Source organism: Stegodyphus dumicola, chromosome 8 (genome assembly GCF_044657685.1).
Source record: "Stegodyphus dumicola isolate Sdum_Otavi_A_Nest chromosome 8, ASM4465768v1".
In the NCBI taxonomy this organism is placed as follows: Eukaryota; Metazoa; Arthropoda; class Arachnida; order Araneae; family Eresidae; genus Stegodyphus; species Stegodyphus dumicola.
The window spans coordinates 2,227,544-2,247,098 of NC_140775.1; the positions used below are offsets into that span (position 1 = coordinate 2,227,544).

At 33.6% G+C, this 19,555-nt stretch overlaps 1 protein-coding gene across 3 annotated transcripts in view; it reads left to right on the plus strand.

The window, feature by feature from the left end:
• The window catches only part of LOC118201560 (tRNA pseudouridine synthase-like 1), a 55,123-nt gene that overhangs the window by 13,074 nt on the left and 22,494 nt on the right, over nt 1–19,555 (plus strand). For all 3 annotated transcript variants that reach the window (XM_035373674.2, XM_035373673.2, XM_035373672.2), the window contains exon 4: nt 8,810–8,986. In XM_035373674.2, coding sequence (XP_035229565.2) covers nt 8,810–8,986 — 177 coding nt within the window. The remainder of the gene's footprint in view (nt 1–8,809; nt 8,987–19,555) is intronic.

Consider the following 19,555-nt stretch of genomic DNA (forward strand, 5'->3'; position numbering starts at 1 on the left):
ATTCATTTAAACTACTCTTTTGAGAGACAGAAAGGGACTTTATTGAGGTCCAATCTAAATTTATATCTTTGAAAGCCATTCACAACCAAATATTGTTGCAAGATTTTCTTTAACAATGCTAAGGCTTACGTTTTTATTTTGACCTCTATATTCTACGCTAACTGTAGTAAATCATAAAGGCATCAGTTTTTCACCATATTATGTTTTAAACATCGGATTTGTATTTTGAATTTGCCGGAAATTTTTTTAATTCATTACTGACACTGCAACCCCTGTATCCAGTTTCATAGCTACCGATTCCCCTTCCATGTTCACTTGGACCATCATGCGCTGTTTCCTATTTTTCACCTCAGTGGAATTTATGCTGCCTATGGGAACTGTGTTTTCCTTTCCTTCATCTAATTGTATATGTTTTGCTTTCATTCTTTCAGCGTTTTTAGTGTTATAGAATGCTCTTTCAGTGTGCCCGATTTTCTTACAAAATCTACAGATACTTGTCTTAAATTTACAAGAAATTCTATCATGATCAGTCCCCATACATCGCAAACAAATTTTGCCTTTAGCACTTTTAGCTGAGAAGTTTTGTTTTGGAACGACCAACTTAGATTTAGCTTTATTCCTACCACTAAATTCCTTAATTTCTACTGGTTTCCCAATTATTTTGTTTGCACCTTTTAACACCTTTTTCCATTGCCAAGACTATTTTTAAAGTGTCATCTAAACTGATATCCTTCTAAAAAATTCTGTCTAGAATAGCCCAGTCTCTTAGATCTTTCACAAATATGTCCTGCAACATCGTATTTAACATGTTCTGATCATAAGAACATCATATGGCAAGTGACCTTAACTCTGCCATATACACACTAATTGTTTCCCTGTCATGCTGCTTGCAGTTTAAAAATATATGCGTGTTAGGAATTATATGTGGCTGAGTATTTAATGATTTCTCAGTATTGTTTTTAGCACATTATAATCTTTATTGGAAGGATTATCAGGAGCTAGCAAGTTTTTTAAGAGACTATACATTTTTCTGGACAAACAGAAAACTTGTCTGGTGAAACATTTTGTATATCTAAATAACTTTCGAATCTTTCTAAAAATGAATCAAACTCTTCTTCATGTTCAATATATTTTTCGAACTGAACTGAAAGTTTATAATTATGTGTTGGTTGAGTAATAACTGAAGTAAATCTCTCCATTAGAGCTTTATTCTGCTGTATTAGCTCAGTTACAAGCTGTTGCATGGTTAATTCACTGAAAAAAAAAAAAAAATGATTATAAAAGCTTTACTTTGAGCAGTCTTCGGGGAATCTCCTAATACGAAAGTGCTAATGCACGTCGTGAAAGCACTTTTATTATTTTCAAAAATCCCACATCAATCGTTGCCAGATTTTATTGTATCTTTAGGGTGTAATTATTTCGCAATACAATATTTAATTACAGGCACTTTATTATATACAAAACACATCATCACTCGCATATACACTCCTACTACCAGCATTCTCTGTCTCCATTCTGGTTTACATTAACTCTGCGTGCTTGGCGATGCTTGCTGCTACGACACTTTTAAGTTCGATTACGATTAAGTTCTTGATACACCACACTTGCGGTAATGATACATTAATAAGAAACCATAAAAACACCCATCCAACCAAATCATTCACAGAGGATTTGAACTTGAGTCGAACTACTAGTTTTTATCATTCTTATCCACTTAGCCGATAATGGACTTAGTTTTCCCTTTAATGTCATATATTTTAAGGTGAAGCATAAATAAATACATTCAATAAAAGCACATGTAAACTGGTAATCATTCTCATACGGTTTGTCTCATTCTGGCTGCATTCTCCTCTGTTCTGTAGATGTGGGTGTCTTTGATTATGAATTTAAAAAAAAATATATATTATTCGGTTTTCTATCTGAGCGAACAAAATATGTCATAAGTACGGTAAATTTAACATTTGAATGTCCCAGCCGTAGTTAATGGTGGGATACCTATTTCCTACACATAGTAATTACCGTATTATCAGCACACCTTTTATTCTGGAAAACTGTATTATATAACATAGATTTTACATCGTATAGTACATGGTAAAACATTCTTTGCATAACCCAACATTATACATTGGACAACTTATATTTGTTCTTTTCTCTATGTTCATTTGTGTACATAGAGTCTGAAATTTCCAACTATTGGAAGATGATGCCCAACATTTGGAAGATTCTAAGTACTTTTTAACCCAGCAGTAATTTTTTAATTTTTAGTGGGATATATATGTCCTGTTAGTATAGTATTACAAAGGAGGAAGAGGAGCTCTAATATTCTTTTTTCCCCTGCAATTCTTGTATTTTTGCTTCAGTTCAATGACAACGGAATAAAAAATATACAAAACAAAAATTTTAACTAGTACTGATTTTCATGGTATATGTTTAAAAATGGGTAGGTGTAAAATGCAAAAATATAATAAATAGCAAGTAGTCATAGAAAAAACTCAAATAAAATATTCTAAAATCATACAAGTTTTGAAAATAACAGGAAAAGTTCTTCGAATTATACAGTAGGCAGACTTTAAATCTCAGTGATATAATGATTCTTGTAAAGGTATCTTGCTTCATAATTCTCATTCTGTTTTTTATTTGTTTAGATCAATTACTAGTGCACTCATTGAATCTAAATTTTGTTGGATTATATATATATTGTTATAGTTTTTGTATTATTTCGCTATTTTTAGTAGAATTGTAATTAAAATTGTTAATCTCCATGCAATGCAGCACAATACTTATTGTAAGAAAAAGCTACGCTGAAAGAGTAAAAATACAGGAGCATGCGCATTTAACATTTAATAAATATATATCTCATAATTTATATTTAGATTGAAATAATGCAATTATGTGGTAGCTGTAACTATAATTCTACTCTTTTGCTTTCCAGAAACCTCAAGAAATTGCGAGAAGCTTTTCATGACTGATTAAAAAGCTTATAAAAGCCGGAGAAAAACATCTCAGTTCAATTGTTTACTCAGTAGTTGTTGTTTTACTTAGCTGCTGCAATTTTGAGATCAGATTAGCTTTCCCTGCAATTTGAATTGTGTTCTATTTAACGTTTTAGTAGTTTAAAATATAACTACTTTGTGATATTGCACGAATATCTACGAGGAAAAATTTCAGCATCTTGTTTTATTTCTTGTGATAAGAATAAATTGTATAACTTTTCATCAGACTTGTGCATTCAGTCTATTATGAACCTGTATGCACACAGCAATATATATATATATTTTAAATTCGGTTTTTTTTTTTTTTTTTTTTTTTTTTTTTTTTTAAAGGAGGGGAAGAAAGCAAAAAAGTAGCTTTTGTAACATTTCTTAATGTAAATTTTAATTTTATTGTGATATATCTATTTTCTTTGCAGTATATTTAATCATAAAAATAAGAAAAATAAAGTTGATTGATATTTTGATATAACCGTGGACTGTTGTGCTTTACTTTGAGGTGCTTCTAAAAGTCTTTGCATGGTTTTAAATTAAATTTTGCCAAGGAAAAGTCTTTTTTTGATTAAGAGTATAAAGTTTTAAGAATGTACTGCTGTTGTTGTAAAAATGTTTAATAATTTTTTTTTTTTTTCCATTTTAAAAATAAGAATATTTTTACTTTTTATAACATGCTTTATAAAAATCTTCGTTGGTTTCATTATAAGCTATTTCTCCTGCTTTCCTAGAATGCCTTCATGGTGTAGTGGTCAGCACACTGAGCTGGTATTTCAGAGGTCTGTGGTTCGATTCCCGGCGAAGGTGGTTGCTAATTTTTCATTTTGCCTGCTTCCAAAAAAAATCCTAATGTTTCTACATCATATAACATGCTTTATTTTTAAACGGGTTAGCCTTATGCTGCTAATTTTCAAGGTTCACATAACCCCTGGTTCCTAGAAGTCTGAAAAGCTTCAGTTATGTTGTTTTTTCCATTAAAGAAGAAACAGCATAATTTATATATCCTGATTGACAGAAATTACTATTAGCAAGTCTGTTTTACTAATGTGAATTTGAGATATGTAGTTTTAAAGTTGGATGGTTTTCGAAGATGGATCTCAAAAGTATATTAATTTTTCCGTACTTTCCGATTGTCCATATACCCATCTGAAAAGCGCCAAGCTAATATGTGAAAGACAACATCCATTTAAAAAACAGTAGTACATGGAGAATTCCATAAAAAGGCAAGAACTGATAAAATTAAAAAAGTAAGGAACATCTAATAATAAAACCCAGGCCTTTCTGAAGAAATCCTTATGTAACTTTTTTATGCTCCTGTTCTTTCCATCTACACAGCAAGCAGTCTGTTTTCGCTGAAAAAAATTGACCGTCAGCACACAAATTTTGGTTCATAAAATTTGATCGTTTTTGAAGTACTGGTAGATGTTTGCATTCTCCACTGCTGGACAAAACACCATATTTCTGAAGAAATGCAAATGCTTTCATTTTCATAAGCCAGCAAGCTATACAATCCCATGACAGTTCCGTAAAAAAAAAAAAAAAAAAAAAAAAAAAAAAAAAAAAAGTGTACTTACTCTAACAACACTAATGTCATCCAAATTTGAAAGTGAAAATACACTACCATCTGCTCATACACCCACATGCCTGGGTTGCTACATAAACATACTTTGCCAACATCATGGATTGCCTATTTAGCCAACATAGGGTGTTGCCCGGTAACACTTTTCAAGGGAGGTTGCAGATGGTCACAAAGTGCTAATTGTTCATTCTTCTCAATAATTTATATGTTCAATAGAAACACAAAAATATTTCTAGTATGCGTAATATTTTGCTGTAAGTAAAAAATCAAGTTTTAATTTTATTCTTTTTTTATTCTGAGCTTGCTTTCAATTCAGGAAACTGAAAATGCGTATGGGATGATAATGGTAATTTTATAATTTAAATGTGTATTACATATTTATTTTGTTCAGTATTCAGGCGCATGCAATGTATATAATTTTTTAAGTATGATAAAGAATGAAATCAATTCTTTTTAAAAGGAAAGTATGCAGAGTTTAATACATATGGTGTAATAACTTACATACTTAAACATAAAATAGTTTTACCCAGACCTTTGAAGTATAATCTGCATATTTCTTTTCTACTTCACTCTCATGCTAGCTTGCTGTCTGTTCCTGGTTTGTCACTTTTAAAGTGGAATATTACAAGATTGTGAAAGTTTGCTTGAAACTATCAACCATTGCATGTAATCTTTCTCAACACTTTTATTACTTTAGTATGTAAATTATACTTAAATAAACAATGCCATCTACAAGGTCACAATTGTGTATTTATTAGAAGAAGAAAAAAACCTTAAGTAATAAGTTTTTCTATTATTTCATGTATGCACCATGTTCACAAAAATCCTGAGTTGTGCTTTAATTTTGTACTTATTGCTTATATCAGGGTTGCCACGCTACCTGGAAAACCGGGAAACCGGAAAAAGTCAGGGAATTCGGAAATTGACCAAAAAATTCAGGGAAAAGTCAGGGAATTTAAGTGTTTTAGTCAAAATTTGGGAAAGTCAGGGAATTTCATACAACGATCCGCCAAAAAAGGCGAGTTTTGCGCCGACGTCGGAAGAGATCACTTTTTTGGCGAATTGTGTGTCACGTGAGTGTCATTCGGGCAGCTGGCATAGAGCCAATTTTCGCAGCTCCAATTTGATTGTCTTTTTAGAAAGGCAAGCAAGTTTCCCGCAACTTTTGGTTTCCAGTAACCTCGAGAATCGCATGTGCAGTGCATGAACTAAAGAAAGTACCTGTTCTCGTATAAAACAAAATGGGTTTAATCCTAGTATACGGTACCATGAAGGTTAGAATTAAAAAAATATGTATTGTTAAGAAGAAAAACCTCTCTGCAACGGACGTGGCTCGGTTCCAGCATAGCGGGAAACAGCTGTGCATGCGCGATATAATATCTGTCGCCAAAGCTCGAAACCGGTGTCGAAGTTCGAAGTTCACGTTATCAAGAGTTCATAAAATGAATATCGTTTAAAATATCTTTAAACTCTAAAGGAAAAGAAAATATTTTTTGACGCAAGTAAATTAATTCATGGATTAGTTATTTTGACGGGGGGGGGGGGAATCTACGAAAATCCGTTTTTAAAATTATTGCGAAAAATCCAAGAAAAAACGTTCTTTGATAAAACGTTTCTTCTTGGATTTTTCGCAATAATTTAAAAACGGATTTTCGTAGTTTTCTTTTTTGTCAAAGAACGTTTCTTCTTAACACGTGTTTCTCAATTTCCTGTACACATCGCGGAGAGGGAAATTCTGGCCGTTCCGTCGTCAAATCCCTTGGCAAATTTTCCCTCCGCTTTTTACATAGACGTTCTTTGGTCAGAATAATCTCCATGTATGGTACAGCGGGATTTGGCGACATGATGATGAGCAGTAAACGGGTCATTTTGTTCTTGGCGACAATTTTCAAAATCATGCGAAAGCCGTATCGTATACTAGGATTTTACCGCAAAATCTTTTTTTTTTTTTTCTTTTCTTTTCTTTTTAATAAATACCTTGTCATTTTGCAGTAAAATAAAAAAATTGTAATCAATCATCTAGGATAACCATATGTAACTATATTCGCTAAAATATCGTTGAAAATTCTAATTAAATTTTTAAGTAATTATTTTTATGTTATTCATATCATTTAATGTTGCTTCTTCCCTCTAAATTTATTTATCATTAGTAAATATTTCCAAATTTCAAGAAATTTTTTCTGTCATGATCGTGAAATTAATTCTAGCAGTATGATGACATTACGAAATTTAATGCACATATTTTTTCCTTATGTATGCTGCGAAATAAATATAAAATACCTGAATTTAGTAAAAAAATATCATTAAAAAGATTTCTTTCTTTCGTTTAGCTGCAGAATGTCTGCAAAAAAAGCCTTATTTTATTCCAGATTGGGCAGATTCAAATTTCAATCTTCAGTGGAGAAAACAACTCCTATTATAATTATATTTGTGTTTTCAAGTGTTAAGGTGCCTTTTAAGAATACACCTCACACAAATTAAATTTACCTAAAATCTAACCTAACTTTTAGCATTGCGTTGTGATTTATAAGGACCGGATTAGCCTCGTGTTGAACTGGGGATGATCATGAGTAATAATTAAATAAAACGTACAGTTGTTATCCAATGTATATATCTTAAATTTAAGTTTTTTAAGTGGAAAAGTAAAAATTATCAAACAAAGTGTACCAAGAATAATTAAGAATAAATGTCCTCTGGGATTTATTGAATAATTAAGTGAATTTGCTACACAGTACAAGTAATACCATAATTAATTTACCTCTTAGCACAGCCAACGTACATTACGCAGATAGACTGGAATTTTCTCGAAACATACCTGGAAAACCTGGAAAAGTCAGGGAATTTCATTCTCCTCTTTGAGTGGCAACCCTGTTATATAGATATATTTTCAAGTATAAGAATAGTTTAAATCGCTCAGATGTTCATGTTTTGACAATTTAAATTTAGATAAGTCAATGTTTTAGGTAATTTATAATATTTATTTTTATTTTAAACTCAGTTTTATATGCCTGCAGTGGAAGAAACTGAGGAAAAGTTTCCACAGAAATATGGTACTTTGCAACAAAATTATTGTAGGAAACAGTAACCGTAAATTTGTTTTTTAAATGATTGCTTACAAATTTGTGCCAGAACAAAAGAATTAAAAATCTGCTTTTCAAAGATTTATTGACTAATTTTTGGAATAAATAAATTCCCAATTAAAATGTTAAATGTGTATTTAATAATATGTATGTAGGTGATAAATACTTTTTGCAGATGTAAGTCATTCTTCCCTCACACTAAGTAGATCTTATTGCAACTGCTTAGAAGTCACCAAATTTTCAGAATGTGCTGGTCTTTAGCACCATGCGTATACAGTTTTTCAGTTTTAACAAGTATTTTCATATGTGTCTTTTATTTAATTCTACGTTCAAATGATTTTTACTGACAAACAGAGCAAAATTACTAAAGGAAAACTTTCTTTGAGTGAATTCGTAAAAGAATTACCACAAAATATCACTCTGAGCAAAAGAAACAGAAACACGTTTATAAAGATATTTGTTGATTGATTTTCAGTATAAGTACTCAATCAAAACACAAATAAGCATGTAGTAAATACTTTTTTTACAATTATAAATCAATGCTGTTGTGTGTGTGTGTGTGTATAAAAATTCACCAAACTTGCCCATATAGTTTTGCTAGTATGTAAGTATTCTTTTTCTCCTGTAAAAAAATTGTCAGACTGCATTAGGATGGTTGTGCTAATGTATAAGTGCCAGAATTTTTTATGCATAACATGTAATAAAATATTTTATAAAAAGTACTTAGTACTAACAGCTTATCTTATATATGCATTCTGAACTGCTTTTATCATGCATTGCACCTCACTTGTTTCTTGTGTACAAGGAATGCATATGGGTTAACGGTACAGAAAAATTGCTGATCTAGAATTAAATGCTTGCTTTTTTAGTTTGGCATAGATTTGTGAATAAAACTATTTACTTCAAAGGCAATTAGACACAGGTCTTCTTCTTCAGGAGGAAAAATACTTTTAAATTGAGAAAGGCTCTTGAATATTTATGAAATATATCATGCAACTCCTCCTGACCTAACCTATCCTTGATCTGGGTTCAAAGAAGTATAATATGTGCCCACCTTCTCTGAATATTTTGTCTGTCTGACATAAACTGTGGTTAATGGTTTTGATAGTTATTTGTATATAATGGAATTTTGAACTGTTTAATTTGCATTGATATTTTATTTTCAGGGTAACTAGTACTTGTGTAGTTCCTGACATTTTTCATGCTAGGCATAATGCAAAATGGAGGAGCTATATATATCGTTTAGCAATTTTAAAGCCTGAAATTAAAACTGAATTTTCAATCAAAGCACCATATGAAGAATATTTACCTATTTCTGAAGTAAACAGGTGTCACATAGTTTCGTGAGTAGTAATTTTTGTTTTTTAATGGAATAAATTGTATAATATTTATTGCAGAGTTTTTTGAAAGACTTGTTAAAATTTTAAATTGATTTAAATATGTCTTTTAGAATTCTTTCATCTTTAATTTATGAAAATTGAAAATGGGCTTTAAAGAAAGAGTTTTTCTTGTGCTCTACAACCAATTTCCAGCCAAGACTATCTCAGATCAGCTTCTGTCATTTTGATCTATCCAATGCTACAATCCTCCACTTTTTAAGTACTTTTCCTCATTGTCTAGCCATATCATCTGTGTCCTTCATCTCCTTCTTGTACCGTCTGGCTTTTGAGATGTCAGTTTCTTCCCATAGTATTTCATCTTCATATCCATATATATGACCTATCCATCTTAGTTAAAAGGCTTTAGTAACTTTTATTATAATATTTAATTCTCTTCTGCCGAACCGGCACAGTGGTTAGTGTTGTTGACTACCGTTCCGGAGGGCCTGGGTTCGAATCTCGGAAAAGGTAGCGTTGTAGATGGTTAACTAACTCCATGCTCCATGGAGTAAGTTATGGTGGTACACTGGACACATCACCCCAAATTCTGAAAGCATGCTACAAAACTATTACTGAAAGGTTTATTATATATGAAGTCGCAGTATGGAGCGAAAAAGTCACTATAAGTATGAGAAAGGCACTTCTAAACATGCGAAGAATGTAGCTGCTGATCTGCGAGGGATATAGAACTACATCAACAATGGCACTCCAGTTTCTTGCAGGACTCCCGCCGCTAGACCTAATTGCAGAAAGAAAGCCATTAATTTCAAGAGTGCACCACTTTGAAAAGGATGGTACACTTTGGCAAAAAAACTTACTTTGCTAGGGATTATGAAAAACACAGGCCGAGGTTATTAGGTCACCTTGCGGATATTGATCTGAATGCTGACATCTTTCTTAATTACTTGGCCCCACATAAGACAGCACTCTCACTGTACACAGATGGATCCAAGACTGCAAAAGGTACAATAAGTGACTTCTGTGTTTTCGAGGATAGAATGGTTTTGCATTAGTGGAGAAGATGACTGAACGAATCTAACTCAGTAAATCAGGCTGAAATTGCTACACTAAAGGCAGCCTTAGTATATGTGAGAAATAATTTCGACAGAAAAATAGCCATTTTTAGTGACTCTGCCTCCAGTCTGGAGGCCATAAGAGGGCATAAAAGTCAGAGTCCACAAGTACAGGAAATTTGCCGTCTGCTGCTTCAGCAGCCACAAGCAGTTCGTCCCAGTCTTCATTGAGTCCCGGCACATGTTGAGATCCAAGGCATTGAAGAAGCAGGCAGGGCAGTAAATTTGGCAGCAAATGATGTGACTCTACTTGAACATCCAGTGAAATGTCCCATCTCTCAACTTAAAAGATTCACACACCAACAGGTCATTGCAGAGTGGCAGAGGTGAGAAGCAGCTACAACAGGCAGACAAATGTATTGTTACGATTTTTGTATTGATTTATTTAGTTTGCTATTTTTAATAGAATTGTTATTAAATTGTTTCATTTCCCCATGCAATGTTGAACACAACTTATTTGAAGAGAAAGCTATGCCGTAAAAATTAAAAGTATGTTTTGGGCTTTGAAATCTAGCCTCTGGTTTTCGGGAAGAGTCTGCAGGATATCCGCTGCATTTACTCTCGGAGAAGCGGCAACGTTTTGGGCTTTGAAATCTAGCCTCTGGTTTTCGGGAAGAGTCTGCAGGATATCCGCTGCATTTACTCTCGGAGAAGCGGCGAGATGACAAACCTTAGCTTGAGAATCTCATCCATTCGTTTCTGCCACTATAGAAAATTCTGTTTTATACGCTCGTCAAGAGGTCTTCGCAATATGAATTCTTTTAGAAAGTGGGAGAAGCACTCGGAATCAATATTGAATTAATCCACTTCTTCACAGGCCATGGCCCTTTAAAATCTGATCTATGTCGCTTCTACCTAAGTGAAGTGGAGAAGTGGGTAACCCAGATCACTATCTCTTCCCTTGCCCTGACATTACTCATCTTCATCAAAAGAAACCAAGTCAACAATTTCGGCTCCAATGGGCAGAAAATTTGATCAAGAACAACATAGCCAGAGTAAAGCTGAGAAAACTTATTATGTATTGTGCAACAAAAAACTCGGCTATCAGTTGGCATCTTGCTTGATCAGAAATTAACCAAATAGCTAGGCACACACATTCTGCAAAGGAGAAGCACAATAGTTAGCCTCATTGCACAAAGTATAATTAGCAGTATTTAACTACCTACTACAATTGTACTTGCATATCATGTCTTTTTTTTTTTTTTTTTTTTTGGTTCACTTGTAATTGCATTTATATACACTCTGCATCTATGTATAACCATTGATTCATTTTGCTTCTCATTGTTACAATGTAATTCAGGCTTCACTTCAATTGTATTATAATTATTATGTTGTTTGATTCTGTTATCATAATTGCTTCATTCAATAGAGTAAGTTATATTAATAGCACCTTCAATGCATTGTTCAATAGTGTTTTGTGAAGTTAGCGTGAAAGTGGTATAATATATGATAAGTAAGATACAATAACACGCCAAACAAATATTAAGTTAGAATTCAAACAACAAAAATCAGCATTATATTTACAAATTTTCACAGGACTAGTTTTGATGGTTTTACCGAACCATCAGCCTTAGCTGCAAAAGCACAAATGAACGAGATAAGATATAATGATTATATAAGATAAGAAAGCCTGGACAGGAGGTAAGCCCATGGCGCCATCTGTTGGTGAAACCAGAACTAAAACATAATTTCTTTAAAGGTTGAAGGCAAAGATGGATTGGAATTAGGGTCGTTAACTAGAACAGAAAGATTTTTTAAATGTGAAGTCATATATCTGTAATGCAGTCTCATGTATGTTAGATTTATGATACTGTAACTGTGCTTGTTAAGTCCTAAACTTACAACCAGTAATCTCTATCTAAACACAGGACTATCAGTGATCTCACTTAGTCAGTGATTAGCACTTAGATTGCTTCTGCAAGAAGACAATAATGCTGTGAGGCAAATATTATAGTTGTAGGGTCAGCAATCTTCTTCTGCAGCATAAAAGTAAAAGTATTGGTGCAGCATGATGGCACTCTAAATATACGGCGAGCCAAAAGTCCTCTTGTATGGTTTAGTGGAAGGGGAGAGGAGTGAGAGATCCTTGGACCTGTACCCCCAGGGTGTTGGAGGCATAACTGAGCTAATCTGCACTGTCACCTGGAAGGTGCTCAAGGCTTTTGTCAACGACAGGCATATTGTGTATGCTCCTTGCCATGAGAAATTTTGTGGGCTTAGTCTAATGTTTCTTATTGTCAGACAAGTGAGCATAAGTAACAAATTTTTGCTGTAGTTCAAAATTTTATCTAATTCTCCACACTCCGTTTTCCCTTACTATAAAGAAAGATTTAATTTCTAAGTTAAAAGTGCTGGTTTCTTGTAGAAGGCTAATAGAAACTAAAAAGACTTAAATAATGATAAACTAAGTAATAAATAATTATTACTTAGTTTATACAGATTGTAATGTTATTACAGATTATAATTTTAATGAAGAAAAATGGCCCCAAATAAGCTATAATATTAAAAAACATTGAATTAGATGGGCATTCACAGCGTATGCTCAGGAGAGAAAAGCAAAGCATAGCATATACATATAGCGAAGGAGCAAGATTGCATCATCACAACACACCTCGATTGAACTGTGTTCTGTCTAACCACACTAGCGAGAGAAGTTTGTCTGAGAGCCAAGATGGGTCAGTTTAATTGAAGGGGTGTGGGGGAAAAGCGTGGGTATTTTTCCTTCTCAGAAGTCGCAGGGGTGTGGTTGAAAAACATGGGTATTTTTTCCTCTCAAGGTCAGAGGTCATTTAGTGCTTTTTCTTACAATCGTTGAGCATCGCTGTTACTGACCTTCTTTTAATTCATTTTTACGATAAGTTATAGTGTTCCAGAAAGCTCTAGAAACAAACCTTTCTGCTGTGATTTTCAAGCAGTTAGTGTGTAACATGTTAAAAGTTTGTGATGAAGAATCACAATTAGAAAGACTAACCATTCCAGTTACACAGCCAACACGTAGAGCGAGTAAGATGAATGGCGTTTCTATTGCCAGCATAAACAGAATTTGTAAAGAATCTGAAAGTAAAGAAAATGTTGAATTCTCTTCTCCTAAAAAAAGAAAAAATGAGAGAAACTGTAAATACAGACTTAGATAATTTTGATTTGGATATTTTAAGACGAGCAATTCAAGACTTTTATGTCAAGGAAAAGAAAGTGCCAATTATAGCCAAACTGCTTCCTGTATTAAAAGACAGAATTTTCTTTGGCAAAGAGAAACGCTAAGAAAGATTCTCCGAGAAATTGGTTTCATCTGGAAAAAGTCTCGGAATAAAAATGCGTTTTATTAGAAAGACCTGACATTGTTTTGTCAAGAACAATGTATTTGAGGAATATTAAACATTACAGAGAAGAATCCCATTCCTTAATTTACATATGTCTCAAGAAATGTGTCTCACGAAATATCAGTAGATTACAAAGATTGAAAATTTACTTTTTAATATGGAGTAAGAAATGTGAGATCTATTGATTTTTTTTTTTTTTTTTTCAAATCCTTCTGTTTAAAATATCTGACTAATACCTATAGCCCACAGAAAAAAAGGTTAAAGAAAGGTTGATGTACTATGCCTCAGTACTTGGTAATGCAATGTGCTTTTGTGATTCTCTTGTTATGGTATTTCCAGCAAGTTTGAATAGATAACCTGTATATAATTTTCTAGTATCAACATCAGATGGTCAGTCGGCATCAGTATATCCAATAAGTTTTTTTCCAGTCTTTTGAAATTTTAGACAATGATTTTTAGTTCTTGTCAAGTATCTAAGAACTAGCTTTACTGGCAACCAGTGTAGTTTTCCAGGGTTGTTTTGAAATTGGCTCAGTTGACAGATAGCATGTGCAATATCTGGCTTAGTGAACACACAAAGATACATAAGATGTTCATTTCTTCCTTTTCACTTTCAGAAGGACACATTTCTTTACTAGGATCTAAAGAAGTTTATACTAGTTTTGCATTTTGCAAATTAAACCTTTGTAAGATGTTATCAAAATATTTCTGCTGAGATAGATTAATAGAATTATTATTTACATCTTGATTAAATTCTATTGCAAGACTAACCATAAAAAAGTTTATCTATAAAGTTTGCCTAAATTTATAACATGAAATTCCTTAGAAAGATAATATTTTAAGTTCAGCATATAAGTCACAGTTATTTGTTGCTGTTATTAAATCATTTACATATAAAATTAAAATCAAATCACATTGAGATGTTTACATCTTTTAAATGCATATATGTGATTGTAATGGTAGTATTCCAAAAGTGAGTTTTTTTGTCAAATTTTTCATACCATTATTTTACACTTTGTTTCAAACCATAGAGAGACTTTTACAAAGCATAAATATAGCCAAGATTATTTTGATCTTCAAAGCCTTTACTTTTTCCCTATGAAAATGCCTTTTAAATATCCATTACCATAAACCATTACAAAGTCTTGTTAATGTAGAGTAAGATCTTTTTCAGTACTGTATGCAATCACAGTTCTTATAAAGTTTGCTCTTACTACTGGAGTTTAATTGAAGTGTGTTCCAGGTTCCTGTGTAAAACCTCTGGTAACTATTCAAGTTTTGTTTTTTTCTTTTGAACTGTTGCATCTGCATTATATTTTGTTCTAAGAGCCCAGTGACATCCTATTACCTTTTTGTTTTGTGGTCGTTTTTACCAATTTTCATGCACCATTTTTAACAAGTTCTTCATACTCACTTTGCATAGCCTAATGACATTCTTCAGCATAACTTCCATTTAATACTTCTTCTAATGTCAGATTTGTATCTTCTCCTTCAGCAATTTGTTCATCTTCTTTTTTTATATTTATATTGCAGTGCTTCTTTTTTGGTCTTACTGGATTCCTAGTCTTGATTTTCTTTGGATGACCTGGCCCCATTTTAATCTGCATTTCAGGTACTGCTTTGGAATCAAAATCTTAGTTATCAGATGATTCAACAGATGCTTCTGCCATATTTGGGGGTTCTTTTGTTGTTTCATCAGCTGATATTTGCTGTACATTCACAAGTTCTTCCTTCTTTTTATCACAAATATTTTTAAGAAATGAAACTTCTGAATCATTATCATAGTTAGTACAGTTTTTAAATTCATGAATGAATCTAACATATTGGCTTATAATGATTTTTCTGGAATTTTTATTCCACAGCCTGTATACTTTTGATTTATTTGAGCATCCTACAAAAATATGTTCATCTGATAGAGGATTGAATTTCCCTTTAGACCTTTTATTTAACGAAAAATTTCTGTCTGAATACTTTGAAATAATATAAAATTGGCTTGATGCCAAAAAATAACTCATATGGTATTTTGTTTACCCATAAGCTTTACATCAGGCAACAATTTTGTATATAAACAGCACAGTTAAAGGTTCAGACCGAAAGGATTGGGGCCGATTACTTTGTAATAACAAACATCTATCTGGCCATTTCAGTTAAAGTATGATTCATGTGGTCAACTCTCGAAATCTGTTTAGGGAGTCATGGGGGGCTGAGATTTCTCGCTTAATCTCACATTCTTGAAGATATTCATTAAATTCTTCTCCCTGATAGCCAAGACCATTATCAGTATGAAACATTTTTATTTTCTTTCCTACACGATTTTTAACTGCAGCTTTGTATTTAATTGATTCATTTTTCACTTTGTCTTAAGTTTTAAAAAAACTAACTTCGACATAACATTATATATCATTTATGAAGGTAACAACATAATGCAAACCAGCATGGGATGTGACTCTCATAGGTCCACACAAAACTGAGTGAATCAAATTCAGTAATTCATAACTTTGAAATTTTAATTCTTTCAGAAAAAGTTGCATGATTTGTTTACCTTGGATATGAACTTTGGAGTTTTTTAGAGATTCATTGTCATTAAAATTCAAACTTTTAACCATGTTATCAGATTTAAGTTTTTTTAATCAGACTTATTTAAATGACCTAATGTAAGATCCCACTGTACTGTGCTAATACAGCTTTTTTAGTGCTTGGATATATATAATGAAGATCACTGTAAGGAATAACCTGCACTCGTATAGATCTAATCGATTCTATTATTTTAGTGTGTCATTTTGTAAAAAGCATTGAACGATTACTTGCCATAGCTTTAGATGTTGAAAACAAATTAAATTTTAATTCCAGGACAGGTAACACATTTCTCAGTGTGAGGTTAGTTGTTCCATTTCCATTAGTTACTGTTATAAGCACAGTTCCAATTCCTGTAATTTTGCTGCTTTGTCAATCGCTAGCTTCATCTTGGAATTTGTTCAAGGATGAAATTCTGAAAATAACCTTCTGTCCTTGCACATATGAGATGTACAGTCACTAAGCATCATGTGGAAGGTCTGTTGATAAGCATCATTTACTGCCAAAGTAGTTGGCATTATAGAACCTTGATTTCCTTCATTTGATTGAAATTTTCTTGCAGCTATTTTCTTTCTATGTTCAAATGCATTGTGCCCAGTTTTCAGACAGTAATTACACTTTGAGTTGCAATAATTTCTTTCAATAGGAAGATTTTTGTTTGAATTTATCCTCCATTTTTCATTTTTCTTCGGTTCTTGACTCCTTTTTTTATTTTCAGTATAGTACGCATTTTGGGAATCTTGAGACATTTTCCCTTTGCTTGCTTCCCATCTAGCATTTTGATTTTCGGAGATTCAAGACTAGGTAATTCATCTTTTGATCCAATGGCACACAGTGGCGTAGTGAGCATAAAAAACTGGTGCCCGCGGCATGACACATATTTAAAAGCCCCCACCAAAAAAGCATACAATAATTTATTATATAGATTATACTTGTAATAAGAATGCAATACAAATAAAAATAGAATGCAATATCTACCTTAAAAATACCTATGTGATGCTTCCAATACCAGCATTTTAGCCATTCTAAAATGTCCTGTTATGGCAAACACACCAGACAAAGAACCTGCGACTCAGGTCCTCATTCTACGGGACCCATACAGAGTTTGGAATATCCGTCATCCGTGGAACCTCGTTCTCACAGGCGCAACCCACGCAGTCCCCGCCTAGCTTTTACAAAGCATTGGGCAGAACTAAATCGTTTCAAATTCAAAAGCTCTGTCACCTTGCTTCTGGGCACCACTCCATCGGCAAAAATTCCATTGTTAGTGGGTGCTCTGTCCACTCTGTCAGTCCCCGCCACGAGAACTGAATGGGGTCAACCCATTTCAATTGAGTCGATGATCTCCAATATAGCACCATCACAGCCGGAGGAACAGACACGACAGTACCAGTACAGTCCCTGCCAAGCCTGAACCAACCTGAGTACAATACTCGGGGCTCCAGTCTTGTGAAGTCAAATTATATACCCCCGTGGTTGAGACTGCCTAGGTACAGATCCTAACAGTACTTCCCAGGCCTTCGCCTGAGTCAACCCCCGGGGAGGGTTCTGTTATGGCAGCTTTACATGCACCCGATGCTCATGATTGTAATAACTGCACCACTGCACCATTGTGTATAAATTGTAAGCGTGAACACCCAGCATTTTCTTGTTCATGTCTAAAATGGAAATAAGAAAAGGAAGTGCAGACTGCAAAAGTTACAAGGAACATCATTAGTTCAAATTACAAGCAACAGGAAAAATGAAAATTTAAATCCTGTAATACACATACACAAAAAGGAAATAGTAACTCAAAGCAAACCAAAAAATAACCCTTCAAAGATAGTTAAAAAGTTTGTTAAGATAGGAAAACAAATTGAGCAGATGATTGATGATCATTGCCTTTGTCTCTTGAATAATGGGTAGGATACATACTTCCATAAACCTACAAGGACATTTCACACTCTTGATCTTGCCATCTGTTCACCATCTGTGTTGCCTTTTTGCACTTTTAGTGTTGGGAATGATCTTTACAACAGCAATCATTATCCCATTTTTGTAACTCTCCCATGAAGAAAAGCAAACCGCATGTGGAGATCTCCTGAGTTTTTATGTGATAGAGCAGACTGGAAACTCTTCTTTTCTGTTGCAGAGCTCACAGAGGAAATGGTAGAAGATGTTCTATTTGATGACGCAGTGGAATCAGTTATGGGTTACTAATGCTGTAATTCAGGTAGCTATGTTCTCTATTCCTAGAACATAAGAAAAATTGCTAAATATTCAAAACCATAATGGAATCGTGTTTGTTATGAAGCACTGAAAAAGCAGAGTAAAGCTTGGAGAATTTTTCATTGACACCCCACTTTACCAAATCTTCTAGCCTTCAAAAAGGGCAAAGCAAATGCACGAAAAGTAAGACGGCAGAGCCAGAGGGATTCTTGGATTTCATATGTGTCATCATTAATGTCCTCTACAGCAAATAAGCGGGTTTGGGAAAGAGTTAGAAAAGCATGCGGTATATATAATGACCTCACTTTTGTTTCTGGAAAATGATGGCCAAGTGATTAGCTCTGTCGTAGAGGAAATTGCTAATACTATTGGTGCTAATACCAATAGTATTAGCACCAAATCTAGAGTGTTTCCAGTCTAGAGTGCTTGTGCTCTCTAGACTGGACTGTGGCTCAGTTTTTTTATGGAACCACTTGATCTCAGTTTTGGTAAAACTAGATCCTGTTTATCATCAAGTGCAACAGATTTGTACTGGAGCTTTCAGGACATCTCCTGTCCAGAGCCTTTATGTTAACTCTGGCGAACCATCCCTCCATCTGTGGTGTGAGGAGTTTTCTTTTGCAGTATATTAATATATTGTCTCAACCTGACCATCCTAATAAGCTATGTTTACATAATAATAACATTTTATTTGAAGCATGTCCATCCTGTGTGCCATCTTTTTCATTGCCTGATTGAGGAACTCTCCCTATCTGAACATTTTGAAAACCCACCTTGGGAAAATTCACAAATCCAGTCTTGGTATTTTCCTCCATCACTTCAAAACTAACATTAACGAGGTAATCTACGGACAACATTTTGCTGAACATTAGCATAGATTTAGCAGTTATGTTCCTGTATATGCAGATGGATCCAAGTCAACTGGTCTTGTTGGGTTGGCATTTATACTTGGAGACCATATGGAGGGCAGAAGTTTGCTCCATGTTTCCTCAATCTTAACATTTCAACTAATTGCTATATATCATGCCTTTTGTAAACATCAAAACTATGCCATAAAAAGTTCATAATTTATACAGAGTTGTACAGTGTATTAAAAACTTCAGATGCTTTTTCCAGCACTCACAATCCTGTAATAGTGGGTATTCTCAAGTAAAGTTTAAACTTACAGAAGTGTGGCTATCAAATCCTATACTGCTGGGTTCCATGTTGTGTTTATATCAGGCAAAATGAACTGGCAGACATCACAGCCAAATCTGCTGTTGATTTGTGCAGATACATGTTCCTCTTCTAGATAGTAAAAACGTTATCGAGAAAAAAGATCCTAGATAAGTGGCAGCTACTATAGGATGCTCAGGTCC